The sequence below is a fragment of the Saccopteryx leptura genome, chromosome 3 (genome assembly GCF_036850995.1).
Source record: "Saccopteryx leptura isolate mSacLep1 chromosome 3, mSacLep1_pri_phased_curated, whole genome shotgun sequence".
NCBI classification, from domain to species: domain Eukaryota; kingdom Metazoa; phylum Chordata; class Mammalia; order Chiroptera; family Emballonuridae; genus Saccopteryx; species Saccopteryx leptura.
The window spans coordinates 63689028-63703789 of record NC_089505.1 but is presented as its reverse complement, the minus strand read 5'-3'; the positions used below and the strand labels follow the sequence as shown (position 1 = coordinate 63703789).

Below are 14762 nucleotides of genomic sequence, written 5' to 3'. Positions count from 1 at the left end.
AATAAATGGTGCAATTGTATATCCATATAGAAGAAAGCCCCACACCCATAGCTGGGGACATTGGCAATGTCTGAAGACATTTTGGTTGTCAAACTTGGGAGACCTACTAGCAGGGAGCAAAATTGTACCCAGCTGAGAACCACTGGCGTATCCAAATGTAAAGTCATGGAGCTGAACTTCATTCCTTAGCTGACAAGTTAAACACACACACACATGCACGCACACACGTACAACTCCTGCTAAAAGCAGCTTTGAGTCTTTTAGAACTTAACCTGGGAGGTGACACAAAGGAGTCCACTGAAAACAAACAGTGAGCGGTGGCACCTTGTGCTTCCCGAGGACGGCCCCTGCTCCCATGCCCAGGCCGTTCTCCCGGCTCTGTTAGGTGACTCGGCCCATGTTTGGGGAGCTGACTTCTGTTTTCCTAGCTAGGTGATGTACCGCCTTCTAACAGTTTTACTCCTGGAAAACCTGTCTACTCTAGGCAGCCCAAATAAATGTCCCTCACTAGAGTGGATGAACAGACTGGCTTATCCAGATAATTGAATGGGCTCACAAAACACACAGCAACACCAAGATGTTACCAACGTGATATTGACAAAAGAGCAGAAATGATCTTTCATGGGGACATCAGAGTAGGGCTTCAGGGTCCTCTTCACATATTGTGAGAGCTCAGAAGAGTTTGAGGGTACAGACTGGGAGAGAGCTTGAGGGTAGGAGCCATTTGGAGTGCTAGAATGTTCTAGATCTTGGCCTAGGTGATGATGACATATTACATATTTATCCAGCTCTGCACTTATTTGTACTTTATGATAATTATATTTCATTAAAAAGATAAAAAAGAGTGAACTTATTGAGGGCACTGGATAGAGAATCATTGACATAACTCAACTGCACTTCTATACACTGGCCAGAACCAAATCAAAGATGGAATGTAAAATATTATGAAATGCAAAATAAAAACATCAAAACTATCAATACCCAGGAACAAATATAATCAAAAGGTACAAAGCATGCAGAGAAAACTGGAGTCTAAATGGAGAGAAAGGCCACATTTGTGGGTCGAAAGTGTTGGGAAGGTGTCAGTGTCCTGAAAGGAGTCTCTAGAGCAGGTGTTGGGAACCTTTTTGGCTGAGAAAGCCATGAACGCCACATATTTTAAAATGCAATTTCGTGAGAGCCATACAACGACCCGTGTACGTTATGCATTATCCAATAAAAATTTGGTGTTGTTCCGGAGTAGAGCTGTGATCGGCACCAGCCACCTGCAACCATGAACATGAGTGGTAGGAAATGGATTGTAATACATGAAAATGTTTTATATTTTTAACATTATTATTTTTTAAAGATTTGTCTGCGAGCCAGATGCAGCCATCAAAACAGCCACATCTGGCTCGCGAGCCATAGGTTCCCGACCCCTGCTCTAGACTCAGTGGATTCCACCCAACATCTAGGACAATGGCTTTCGACCTTTTAACTGTGTTCCAGTTACTCATTCACACACACACACACACACACACACACCAAAAACAAGTTTATGAAACAGTACTTACCCTGACTACTTCAGATTGGCTTTGATATTTTTCTGTTATATCTTTATCATGTTTTTAATGCTGGTTTGTGCAACTAAATTGATTTCATTAGCCACTAACAAGACAAAACCTGCCGTTTTAAGCTCCCGGGGAAGTGATGAGTACTGTGGGGAAGCCATCCCCTATCCCCCTGGTCTCCCCGAGGCCGACCCCAGTCACAGGTGGGCGAGCTTCTTCTTCGGGAAGTCCACTCTGTCATTCACGGCCATAGTGTTGGAGTCTCCAGAGCGCTCGGAATCTCCCCAGGCCTCCAGCAGCATGGTCACCTGTGACCTAGCTTGTGAAGCCACAAGGAAACAGCCCGCTGGCCAGCCCGGCAAAACTAATGCTGGGTTCCCATCCTGAGTGGGCACCACCAGCCCTTACCCCGTACCCTTCTCCTCTACCCTCTTCCCCCTCTGCACCCCACCCCACAGACTAGGCAGGCTGCAGAAAGCAGAAGCAGTTGGGTTCTTTTATTAAGACGGCAAAACACCAAAAAGGAAATGAAGAGGCCCTGGCTCTTTCCTACGCAAGTTATCACACGCGAGCCGCCCTGACAGCCCATATAAACAGCCTGCAGAAAAACAACAAAAAACCTGCAGTTCGAGAAATACCATGTGAGGGGGACTGCGTCATTCTAGAAAATCATTGTCGGCTGAGAGCAAACTGACGCATGGTGCCGTTTAAGTGGCTTCATGGGATGTTCGAATAGAGAAGCCATCTACCTTGAGGCCGAGGATGCTGTCCTCCTGTGTCCCCCTTCGGGACACAGCCCCAAGGAGGGCCTCCGCTCTAGCTCAGTCCGTCACACTGAGTAGTGTTTCCATGAGCGTCACCTTGTAGGTGCTGTTTAGTTTTATTTTTCTGACTTGGTGGATACCCAGCGAATGAGGGGCCTTATAGCTGCTGAACAGCCTGTGTATTAACTATCAATAATGTGAAAGAAGGGTCTGGCCCAGGGATGGGGATGTTGGGGGCACTAGTTTCTTCCCTGGCCATGTGGGAGCTGAGAGACAGTGGAAAGAGAATAATAGAAGAATAAGAAGTGTATACAAATCACCTGTAAAAATGGAGGGGAGGGAAAAAATATGCATGGAGACAAAGTGCTCATCTTTTATAGTGGGGCTGGCAGTGTCCATAGGAAAAAAGTGTGTAAATACAAGCATATTTCCGGTGGAAAAACTCAGAAATAGAGATTAGCGATGTACACTTATGATCAGATGTTGGGGAAATGATACGAGAGAAAAAATGCTGATTACAGCAAGATTTGAAGGTTTGTTTGTGGTGGGTCTAGGGATCAGGGCTGGGGAGTTCAGTTAGAGCACCGGCTCGATACGTCAAGGTTGCAGGTTCAATCCCGGGTCAGGGGCCGTACAAACACGCAACCCTCAACTGATGAATGTGTAAGTGAGTAGAGCAGCGGGTATTTCTCTCTGTCTCTCCTCCTCTTCTCTCTAAAGTCAATAAATTAAAAAAAAAAAATTTCCTGTTTAAAATAAGGATCAGTGTTGGGTGTGGATGGCTTTGACTTTTAATTTTATACTTGTGTACTTTGTTGTCATCCAGTGTTAGTGAAGACAGTGGTAGCTTTTGGTTTTGGTTGTCTCTTAGCCAGATCCTCACTGCTGCGTGGAGGAGTTTCAGGGGCTGGGGCGGAGGCCAGGGCACAGACCCACTGACATTCAGCGAGATATACTGAGCATCGTCTGTATGCCTGGCCTGGAGTGGACGGTCCGGGGACACATCAGTGACTGGGAACAGCTCTGGGCCCTGTCCTCATGGGGCTCACAGTCCAGCGACTGGATGACAAGATCCTTCCCAGTTGTGATGGGTGCTCTGAAGGAATGCCCAAAGTGATAGAAGGGAATAGGGAAGTCAGGGAGAGACATTGGTCAGCGCTGGCATGGAGTCTGGGTCAGGACAGGAAGTGGGTGTGGAGACCTTCAGGAGGTGCGTGGGCTGGCAGGTGGCTGAGAGGCTGTGGGGACGGGGAATACCGTGATGGGGTGGCCTTGGAGGAGGGACGAGCATGTGGGGAAGCTGAGGGCAGGTTTGGTGTGGTGAGTGAGTGTCTGCGAGCTGTCCAAGGGCCTGCTGCTCACCATTCTGGTATAGTCCTCGGCCTTGTTTCGTCCTGGCCTCTCACATGCTACCCCTTTTCCCAGACTTCCATCCCCAACTGGGTCTTATTTCCTGAATCCCAAATCTGGCCACTGGCCTGAGACAGATTGCATGAGCCCCTACTCTGAAAGCTGCCTCCCTTCTCTCTCCCTCACTCATACACACACACCCCGTTTGACAGCCTCCTGTGCTCTGGATGTGCCCACTCCCGTTTGCACACCCAGGCCCACCCACTGGCCCAGGTCCCCACACCCATCTACACTGCGAGGCTGGGACACTTGCAGGAACAGCAGCAGAAGCTGGTGCCCTGTCTCTCCTTGCCGCTCTCCCGTTCCTCTCCTGACATCAAGGAGCAGTGACGTTGGGCACTGGGCTGGTATGTGGTCATCTCAGGACTGTGGCAGGTGCTCTCTCCCCGTTTTACAGAGGTGGCTCAAAGGGGCTGTCATCTCCCAGGCAGCAGGTGCGGAGCCCTGAGTGGACCAAGGTTGACTTGACGCTAGGATCTCAGTGTGGGAGCGGTCTCCACGGCCTGGGCCTCAGGAACCCCGTAACAGTAGGCGGGGAATGGTTCGTAGTAACAGTGGCCGCTGCAGCTGCCTTCACTGAGAGGGCCCTGGATACACTCATCCAATCTAACTGCCACCTCCTGGCAGAGCTTGTCAAACATTTTAATTTTTCCTTACCTAAAGACAGGTTGCTCTACGTGTAACAGCTGTATACAAAACAGTTATAAAATTGTCCTTGGTTTTACCATGATAAATAAAAAACACAAAAATTCTCCAATTGAGCAAGGTGTGCAAAGATTTCTGTTCTTTTTTTGTTAAACAGTGAGAACCAAGTACCTTACTGGACTATAAAGATAAGAGCTGAATGAGCATGCCACTAATGGAGGGAGGGGTATTTTCACAGAACCAGTATTTTTCCCTATCCTGTCTCCATTTGATGTTGATTAAAACATACCATTGGCCATTTAGTCAAAAAAAAATGCAAATGCTTGTGCACATACATTAGTTACTTGAGGTACAGTAAAGGAGTGGGTCAGGAGAAAGTGAAAGAGAAAACTAGACTGTGGTAGGGCAGAAGAACCAAACTGGGGTTCTGAAAGTGCAGATGTCTTGTTCTGAAGGAACAGAGTTCTGAAGTAAAGAAGCAAGTTCTCTCTCTCTTTTTTTTTTTTTAAGTGAGAGGAAGGGAGATAGTGAGACAGACTCCTGCACACGTCCCAACTGCAATCCACCTGACAACCACCATCTTGGGCCCATGCTAGAATCCGAGCTATTTTTAGCATCTGAGGATGACAGTTGGACCAGGAGCCACTGGCTGTGGGAGGGAAAGAGAGAGAGAAGGGGGGAGAGGGAGGGAGAGAGAAGCAGATGGTCACTTCTCTTGTGTGCCCTAACCAAGAATCGAACCCAGGATGTCCATACCCTTGGCTGACGCTCCATCCACTGAGCCAACCAACCAGGGCCAAGTTATTTTTTTAGTGAACACTTCCCAGTTGCTGCTGGAACAAATCAATTGTACCTTCATCCTTCATTTCTAACTATGCAGTGTGTCTGTTTCATTGATTGGCTGCCCGCCTAATCAGGTTCTGATGTGCCTCATTGACAAACTGTCTTTCACAATAGGCTTTCATTAGTTTACTAGGAACTGTAGGCCTCTTATGCCTAAACTGTACCACAGAAACACTGTGTGCCCTATCACTTGCAGGTTTATTTTTTCTTAAATGAGAAGCAGGGAGGCAGAGAGACAGACACCCTCATGTACCCCAACCAGGATCCACACGGCAAGCCCCCTATGGGCCGATGCTCTGCCCATCTGGGGCTGTTGCTCCATTGCTCGGCAACCAGGCTATTTTACCTCCTGAGGTGAGGCCATGGAGCCATCCTCAGCACCCAGGGCCAACTTGCTCCAATGGAGCCATGGCTGTGGGAGGAGAAGAAAGAGATAGAGAAGGGAAGAAGGGAGGGGTGGAGAATCCAGGCTGATGCTCTACCACAGAGCCAACCGGCCAGGGCCCATTTTCAAATTAATATGATTATTGCTTCCAGTTGTGACTCCTTTTTTGGGCTTGCCATTGGTCATGGCAAGCACTGGAGTCTCCTCAGCCACCACTTCATAAAAGAGGTACCAGGTCCGCAGGAACGAGCACTCAGCAGGCCCAGGAGCAGTAGTGGAGGACGCTGCCCCACCCTTTTTAAAAAATTGAAAAATTACATACCCTCTACTGCATCTTCAAGTTTATAACGAAAACTTCTCTTTGAAAATTCAAGTAGTTGCGCCTGACCAGGCAGTGGTGCAGTGGATAGAGCGTCAGACTGGGATGCAGAGGACCCAGGTTTGAAACCTCGAGGTTGCTGGCTTGAGTGCAGGGTCACTGGCTTGAGCATGGGATCACAGACATGACCCCGTGGTCGCTGGCTTGAGCAAGGGGTCACTCGTTCTGCTGTAGCCCCCTGGTCAAGGCACATATGAGAAAGCAATCAATGAACAGCTAAGGTGCCACAACAAAGAATTAATGCTTCTCATCTTTCTCCCTTCCTGTCTGTCTGTCCCTCTTTCTGACTCTCGCTCTGTCTCTGACAAGAAAAAAAAAAGAAAATTCAAGTAGTTGCAAAGGACATAATTTGTGGTGTGTTGTGAATATTGACATTTCAAACAGCTGGCGCACCCTTCCTTTGAAGGATTGAGTCCACCTACTCTGGGAATTTAGTGCCTGCCACTGTCCAGTTTAAGAAAAAAATAAAAAAGAAGAACAAGCTTTTTTTTTTTTAATTTATTTATTTTTTACAGAAACAGAGAGTGAGTCAGAGAGAGGGATAGACAGGGATGGAAAGACAGGAACGGAGAGAGATGAGAAGCATCAATCATTAGTTTTTCATTGTGCATTGCAACATCTTAGTTGTTCATTGATTGCTTTCTCATATGTGCCTTGACCGCGGGCCTTCAGCAGACCGAGTAACCCTTACTGGAGCCAGCAACCTTGGGTTCAAGCTGGTGGGCATTTTGCTCAAACCAGATGAGCCTGCGCTCAAGCTGGCGACCTCAGGGTCTCGAACCTGGGTCCTCTGCATCCCCGTCCAACGCTCTATCCACTGTGCCACCGCCTGGTCAGGCCATGCTTTTTTTATTTAGTCAGAAACTTTACGTTTCTCCCTTTTGTCCCTGAACTTACAGTTCCAGACAGAACTCTGCCCTATGAATTATGTATCATCAACCAAACTATGTACAGAAATTAGAAGTTTAATTTTATTTAATTTCCTGCGACCGTAAGATTCTAAATTTTAAAATATTTAGGATTGAATTACCTTTAAAATTATTATTAGTGCACAATTAACATAAAGAATTTCATGTTTTGGCCTGACCTGTGGTGGCGCAGTGGATAAAGCATCGACCTGGAACGCTGAGGTCGCCAGTTCGAAACCCTGCACTTGTCTGGTCAAGGTACATATGGGAGTTGATGCTTCCTGCCCCACCCCCAACTCTCACTCTCTCTCCTCTCTAAAATGAATAAATAAATAAAAAGAGGAATTTCATGTATATATTTTCATGAGTAATTATTAAACATTAAAAATGAAATGAGCCTTGACCAGGCGGTGGCACAGTGGATAGAGCATCAGCCTGGGATGCTGAGGAGCCAGGTTCGAAATCCCGAGGTCGCAAGTTTGAATGTGGGCTCATCCAGCTTGAGTGCAGGCTCACTGGGTTAAGGGTGGGGTCACTGGCTTGAATGTGGGATCATAGACATGACCCCATGGTTGCTGGCTTGAGCCCAAAGGTTGCTGGCTTGAGCAAGGGGTCACTGGTTTGGCTGGCACCCCCAGTCAAGGCACATATGAGAAAGCAATCAATGAACAACCAAGGTGCCTGTAAGGCTGGTTGCCAAGACCATGTAGGTCCGTCCACATTGGATTCGGGGTGATGGTAAAGAAACTGGAGCAGGACAATGGTGGGCCATTTCGTTTATTAGAGTCTCACAATGGCAGATGAGCAAGCAGGCAGGGCAAACCGCTCCTCTCTCTCAAAGCTTAGAAGCAAACAGGCCAGGTTGGGAGGTGTGGGGGGGAGACCCCCTCTCTGGCAAACAATAGCAAGAAATGACCCCTCCCAATGGCGGCAAGCAATCCGCAATCAACAATCTGCTGCCCTGAGGGCAAGCACTCGCAGTCTTACATAGACTGTATACACATGGTGCTGCCCCGTGCTCATGCACCAACCAGGCACAGTGCAAGCGAACAAGCCTAACACACTTGTTTGCCCAACAGTGCCGCAACTATGAGTTGTTTCTTTTCATCTCTCTCCCTTCCTGTCTGTCCCTCTCTCTTTCTCAAAAAAAAATAAAAATAAAAAATATGTTAAAAATGAAATCCAAATAAGCTAGACAGGGTGCCCTATTAATTTCTCATGTCCCTAGATGAGTATTCATTATTACAGGAGTGAGTCAGCATTCAGCATCAATCCTACCTTGGTTTTTATTTATTTATTTATATTTTGTATTTTTCTAAAGTGAGAAGCAGGGAGGCAGAGACAGACTTCCACATGCATGGGACCAGGATCCACTGGGCATGCCCACTAGGGGGCGATGCTCTGCCCATCTGGGCCATTGCTCCTTTGCAACCTGAGCTATTCTAGTGCCTGAGGTGGAGGCCATGGAGCCATCCTCAGTGCCCAGACCAACTTTGCTCCAGTGGAGCCTTGGCTGCAGCAGGAGAAAAGAGAGACAGAGAGGAAGAAGGGTGGAGAAGCAGATGGGCACTTCTCCTGTGTGCCCTGGCCGGGAATCGAACCCGGGACTTCCGCACGCCAGGCCAACACTCTACTGCTGAGCCAACCGGCCAGGGCCCTGCCTTGGTTTTTAAAACTCAAGTGCTGAGAATTTTCCTTCACAAAGCAGCAGCTAGGCAGGGTACTTTCTGCTCCAGCAGCACCAGTCAACTCTTGAGCTACTTCCAAGGGGTTTCCAAAACCTTACTGTAAGGAGCTCACAACTGTTAGCTTCCTCTTTGAGGCTAATGGACAATTTAGGAGCCACCAGCCCTGCAAAGTGGATTAGTTGCCCAGCGTTCACAATCACCTAACATCAGTTCCCACATTTGAGGTTCCAGGAGGTCCCTCTTTGCTGCAGCCCTAACCCTGTATTTTGGGAGGCTTGGAAAAGAAAAGGGGTGGTCTTCTCTCCTGGGTAGTTGTAAGGCCAGGAGCCATGGCTGTCACTATCAAAGCAGCCGCCTGGCCCATGCAGGTTCCCATGGGATTCGGGCAGATGGTAGAGAAACGGCGGAGTCGGAGGATGGTGGGCCATCCTATTTATTGGTGTCTCACCAAGACAGGCAAACCACAAAAGAAGACAAGGGAAAAGCAGAAAACTAGCTTTTCCCATGAAGGGCAAGGGATCAGGGAAGCCCCTGCAATCGTGATAGCAGGAACTGACTGACTCAGCTCCTGGTCTGTCCCACTTTATAGTGTAGAAAACCAAAATCCCTTAATCCAATATACAAACAAGGAAGTCTCTGATACAAAGTCACTTATCCAAGGCATAATTGGATTCCTCATGAGAGTGCACCACCCAGATCATACAATCAGTCAAGGGTGTGGGGAAAAGCTTAGTCCTAAAACCAAACCTTAGGCTACAACGACCTGGCCTGTTTATAGCCTGTCCCCCACACCCAATATAAGTCACAAGCGAGCAAACATATATCATATTTACAAACTTATTTGACCAACAGTAGTGAATGGGTCGATAGTGCTGAGGAGTTCAGGGGCTGGCCAGGGAGTGGCCTGAGGGAGCTAAGCAGCCACTGAGCCTTTACAGTTTACACCTTCTGGGTACTTCGTGTGTGCTCCGGAAGCCCCTTGTGACCCTCCAGGGGCACAGCCCCCAGTCCGAGGACCGCCCCTCTGGGACAGGGTTTTTCTTTCTTGGCTGCTTGCCAGAATCTTTCGGGCAATTTAAAAAGCCCTCAGGATCACCCCAGGCCGGGTGACTCCGCATTTCCAGATCTAGCCGGTATGGGGCTTGTTTAAAGCGCCCCCTGGGGATTCTGTCTGCAGTGTCGCCACCGCTCCCACCTGGACACTGAAGCGTATTGGGCGGGGCTGGCAGGGGCCTCCTAGAGCACGGCCTGACCCCTCTCTTCCCCTGCAGTGTACCACTGGGTGGAGATGCGGACCAAGATGCGCATCATGGGCTTCCGGGGCACAGCCATCAAGCCGCTGAACGAGGAGGCGGCCGCCGAGCTGGGCGCCGAACTCCTGGGCGAGGCCACCATCTTCATCGTGGGCGGCGGCTGCCTGGTGCTGGAGTACTGGCGCCACCAGACGCAACAGCGCCACAAGGAGGAGGAGCAGCGCGCTGCCTGGGACGCGATGCAGGACGAGGTGGGCCGCCTGGCGCTGGCGCTGGAGGCGCTGCAGGCTCAGGTGCAGGCGGCACCGCCCCTGAGCGCCCTAGAGGAGCTGCGCAAGCAGATCCAGGAGGTGCGCGCCCAGCTCTGCGCCCGGGAGGGGGATGCGCGGTCCCTACCCAAGGCGGTATCAGCGTCAGTGTCTGAGAAATAGGAAGCTGCCGAAGGCTGAACTTGGATGTGGCCAGGTGTGCCCTAATGTGGCCTTCGTCCCGCGTTACCCCTGCCTGTGCTGGCCCAGTGGAAACTGGAATCTTGATGAACTCGGATTTTGGTCACGCCCTACTCACTAGTGGTACTTTCCACTGGGACTGTGAAGTGGCCCAACACAGCCCCCTCGAACCTGGAGCTCATTGGTACAGTCCACAGTGCTGGGCTCTCCTCTCCCAACCCAAACCACACAGACCTTCAAGGTCCCAGCCAGCGGGACAGCGTGATCACTCTTCTGACAGAAAACAATGGAACGTGGACTTGAGCTGAGTCAGCCTGTCAACCCCACCCCCATTTACCTGAGCAGTGTTACCTTTCCCTGGGACACTCATCCGTTACACCGGCACCTCCTTCCTTTCATCAGTTGGTACAGACCATTGTAAGCAGTGCAGTGTCTTTAGGTGGACTTCTGTCCCCCTCCATCTGAAGCAGGCTCTAGCTGGGCGTCACCACTCTCTTTGAGGGGAAAAAAGGAAGCTGGCTTGCAGTTGATCCACTGAATATCTTTCCTTAGCCTGACCTGGGATACCTTCTCCTGAGTCCCCAAGTGGAATATCCCACTGGAAACCCCCTACCCTTCAGTCTGCCGCACAGCCTATGGGAATGGCTGTGCTGGTCTCAGGCAGTGCCCTCCCACCCCCCACCCCCCTTACGTGGAGAAATTGATTTTACCTCGGGCCAATCCAACCTGTCTTTCAGCCTCAGCTTCCTCTTTCCCTGGCTCCAGAGTCCCTGGGCCTTTTCTGACTCCTTTTCTCCCTTTCTCACTTTCTCAGTGGCCTCTCTCAGACATGATCACACCCCCCAGGTTTCATTCAAATTTGTTGATCCGTGTGCTCTTGCTCCTCCCCTGGGGCTCTGGACTGGTCCAGCAGTCCCTTTCCATGCAGTGGTACCTCCTGCCTCTAGCCTCAAGTGCCACCTCCATCTCACTGGTCAGGGCCCCTAGTTTTACCTTATTTAGTAGTTTCCTGGGGCTGCCATAACAAAATACCACTAATTTGGTGGCTTAAAACAACAAAAATATATTCTCACAGTTCTCAAGGCCACAGATCCAAAAGCGGGTGTCAGCAGGGCCGCACTGCCTCCAAAAACTCTAGAGGAGGATCTTCGCGTGACCTTCTCTTCTTTCTCTTATAAAGACACCTGGTCATTGGATTTAGGGTCACCCTAAATCTAGGTAAGACCCTTTTTCCAAATAAGTTCACATTCATAGGTTTCTTGGGTAAGCATATAGATGTCTTTGGGGGGGGGGGCATCATTCAACACCTCCCCACCCCAAGACTATGCTGAGACTCCTGCCAACCCTGTGGGACATTTGGCCTTCCCACTCGCATGACAGGAACGGTCCGGGAACCACCCTTTAATACTTGGTCTCTGTCCTAGGACTCACCACAGAAGCAGGGAGGGGTGTGGGCCCCACCAGTCTGTGCTCTGTTTTTCAGACTGTAGATGTTTCCTCGTTAGAAGAGCCCTGGGATGAGGAAATCAGCTTAAGGATGTGTCTGAGAACCATTATATGGATCTCCAAAATGGGTACAAAGCTCAGAATTTAGGAGAATCAGAGAGTGGTCTGATGGGGGTGAGTGAGTAGAGAGTCATCCTGTGAACCCTCCCAGATGGGGAAACTGAGGCTCAGGGGAAGCAAAGGGACCTGCCCAAGGCCATGAAACCAGCGAAGGACTGGAGTTGGGCACGAGAGGGAGATGGGTCCAGCTCATCCTGCTGGGTGTTTGGGGTACAGGTGTGGGGTAAAGAGGAGGGATGTGGATTACTGGGGTAGATTACTGGGGGAGCGCGGGGACTCTGCAGAGACCCCAGAGGCAGTGTGGGGAGTGGTGGCCTCCCTGCTCTGTCAGAGCAGCCCCGCACCACACCGGGACATTAGCATTTGGTGAATGGGGCTAGATTCATTTCACCGGGGCCCTTTTCCTAGAAATGGGAGAGGCAGGTTTTCTCTCATTTCTCCAAGGGGTTAAAAATGATCTGGACACAAAACCTGAGAGAAAACCAGGAAACTGGGGTTCTGAAACATCTTCATTATTTGTAGAAGAAGAGAAGAAGCTGGTGTAGATGGGGGAAGTGGATTCCAGGTGAGGGTGTTCTTAAGGTAGGAATGGCAGAAATGGGTAAAATGATGAGAGGAAGAAGGCAAGAAGTACCACTGCATGAAAGGGTGATGGAGGAGCCAGGTGAGCGGGCTCGGTGCCTGGTTGCTATGGTTATCCCATGAGGGGGCATTCTGTCTGGCACTGTTAAATCTCTGGAGCACACGTTGCTGGATTCCGGGGGCGATGACTACAACCCCCCTCACCTCCATTGTGTTAATTAATAAACAATAGTCAAATGGAATTTACTGAGCTCTGAATAGGTGCCAGGCACTGCACTGTTCTAAGAAACTGAGGCACAGAGAGGGAAAATCACCTGCACAACGTCACACAAGCAGAGAAGAGACGGAGGTGGGACATGGAGACAGGCAGTGTGAGCCAGAGCCCCAGCTCCTCACCTCTGCGCCAGCCTGACTCTGACATTGCACTGAGCTCACATCTGTGAGATTGCAAACTGAGCCCCTGTGTGTCCCGACTTCGGCCAGGCCAGTGGGATGTAGCAGCTGCACCCCTGTTGGGGGTGGGGTCAGGGTGTGTGGAAGTGGAAAGAACCCCCTCGCAAAATGCACGAGGCCAGAGGATGGACAGTTCATCACTCTGATTTCCTCCTAGCAAAAATTTTGTATGCCTTTGTGACTTGGGGAGAGGGTTAGAATAAATTTGTAATTCAAGTTGGTTGTCTTCAAGTTGCTGCATTTATTTTTGTATGTGAAAAATCCCTGTTAACTTTAACAAAAATGTCCTTTGTTTTTTTTCTTTCATTTAAAAAACTGTCACCTAGGTGCCCACCACTCTATGCCCTGCCCTGTTCTGTGCCATGTGGTCATCCCAGTGGTGACTAGACAGCTTCAGCCCTTCTTCACAGGACTTATAACCCAGTGGGGAGACAGATGCACACACATTTTTCCCTGTGTTACCTGTCCAGCCTCTGGTTATCTGGGAGTGAGGTGCCAGACTGAATCCAGACTCCTCTCCCCCTAAGGTACTCAGGGCTTCAGGCAGGAAAAAGTGCACACTGGCCTGACCTGTGGTGGTGCAGTGGATAAAGCATTGACCTGGAAATGCTGAGGTCGCGGGTTTGAAGCCCTGGGCTTGCCTGGTCAAGGCACATATGGGAGTTGATGCTTCCAGCTCCTCCCCCCCTTCTCTCTCTCTGTCTCTCCTTTCTCTCTCTCTCTGTCTCTCCCTCTCCTCTCTAAAATGAATAAATTAAAAAAATTTTAAAAAAAAAGAAAAAGAAAAAAGAAAAAGTGCACACTGACTCAGAAGCCTCAAGTCACGCCCAAGGGCTCTGCCTCTCCCATCTGGCAGTCCCTGTTGTCCCCTATGTTGGTTTCCCTGTCGGGCATGCCCTTGCCTGGAGAGAGCCACCCCAGGAGAAAATGGACTTCATAAAGCCCCTGCCTCATCCGTTGGCCCACGTGGCCATCCCTGTATGAGCCACTGAGATGCTGAGAGGCTAGGCTGGGTGCTCCAGCCCCAAGCACAGGGAGAGGCGAAGCATGCCCAAAAGAGAATTGAGTGGACATCATCTACCCACAAGTTACACAATGTTTACGGACCACCTACTGCGCCCCAGGCCCCATGTTAGAAACTTGAGAATCAGCAGGGAACAAGACAAAGTCTCTGCCACTTTGGAGCTAACATCTGGTGCAGGAGCAGGACAGTAAAGAAGTGAAGAACTAAGCCCTGGCCAGGTAGCTCAGTTAGAGCATTGTCCGGATATGCCAAGTTTGCAGGTTCAAGCCCCTGTCAAGGCACATATAGAGGTCAACGAGTGGGTGCATGGATGGATGGAACAATGGATTGATGTCGGCCCTGGCCGGTTGGCTCAGTGGTAGAGCATCGGCCTGGCGTGCAGAAGTCCCAGGTTCGATTCCTGGCCAGGGCACACAGGAGAAGTGTCCATCTGCTTCTCCACCCCTCCCCCTCTCCTTCCTCTCTGTCTCTCTCTTCCCCTCCCACAGCCAAGGCTCCATTGGAGCAAAGATGGCCCGGGCACTGGGGATGGCTCCTTGGCCTCTGCCCCAGGCGCTAGAGTGGCTCTGGTCGCAACAGAGCGACGCCCGGATGGGCAGAGCATCGCCCCCTGGTGGGTAGAGCATCACCCCTGGTGGGCGTGCCGGGTGGATCTCGGTCGGGCGCATGCAGGAGTCTGTCTGACTGTCTCTCCCCGTTTCCAGCTTCAAAAAACAAAACAAAACAATGGATTGATGTCTATTTCTCTCTCTCTCTTTCTCCCCCTTCCTTTCTCTCTCTAAAATCAATTAAAAAAATAAAAAGAACTAACCCTGTGTCAGAGTTCAGGAGTAATGAGGATAGCTGATTTAGATTGGGAGTCA

The 14762-nt window shown here is 50.0% G+C and overlaps 2 protein-coding genes across 2 annotated transcripts in view; one reads left to right on the top strand and one right to left on the bottom strand.

Moving 5' to 3' along the window:
- The window catches only part of LOC136399025 (optic atrophy 3 protein), a 41762-nt gene extending 28668 nt beyond the window's left edge, over nucleotides 1–13094 (top strand). The window contains exon 2 of the mRNA XM_066373775.1: nucleotides 9844–13094. Within this exon, the coding sequence (XP_066229872.1) occupies nucleotides 9844–10256 (413 nt within the window). The 3' untranslated portion in view covers nucleotides 10257–13094. The remainder of the gene's footprint in view (nucleotides 1–9843) is intronic.
- On the bottom strand, nucleotides 5179–5783 carry LOC136397341 (small ubiquitin-related modifier 2-like). Its single transcript, XM_066371857.1, has 3 exons — nucleotides 5707–5783; nucleotides 5308–5386; nucleotides 5179–5241 (listed from the first exon to the last, which is right to left on the bottom strand). The coding sequence occupies exons 1-3, from the start codon at nucleotides 5781–5783 to the stop codon at nucleotides 5179–5181; spliced, it is 219 nt and encodes a 72-aa protein (XP_066227954.1).
- Nucleotides 13095–14762: the final 1668 nt, after the last annotated feature.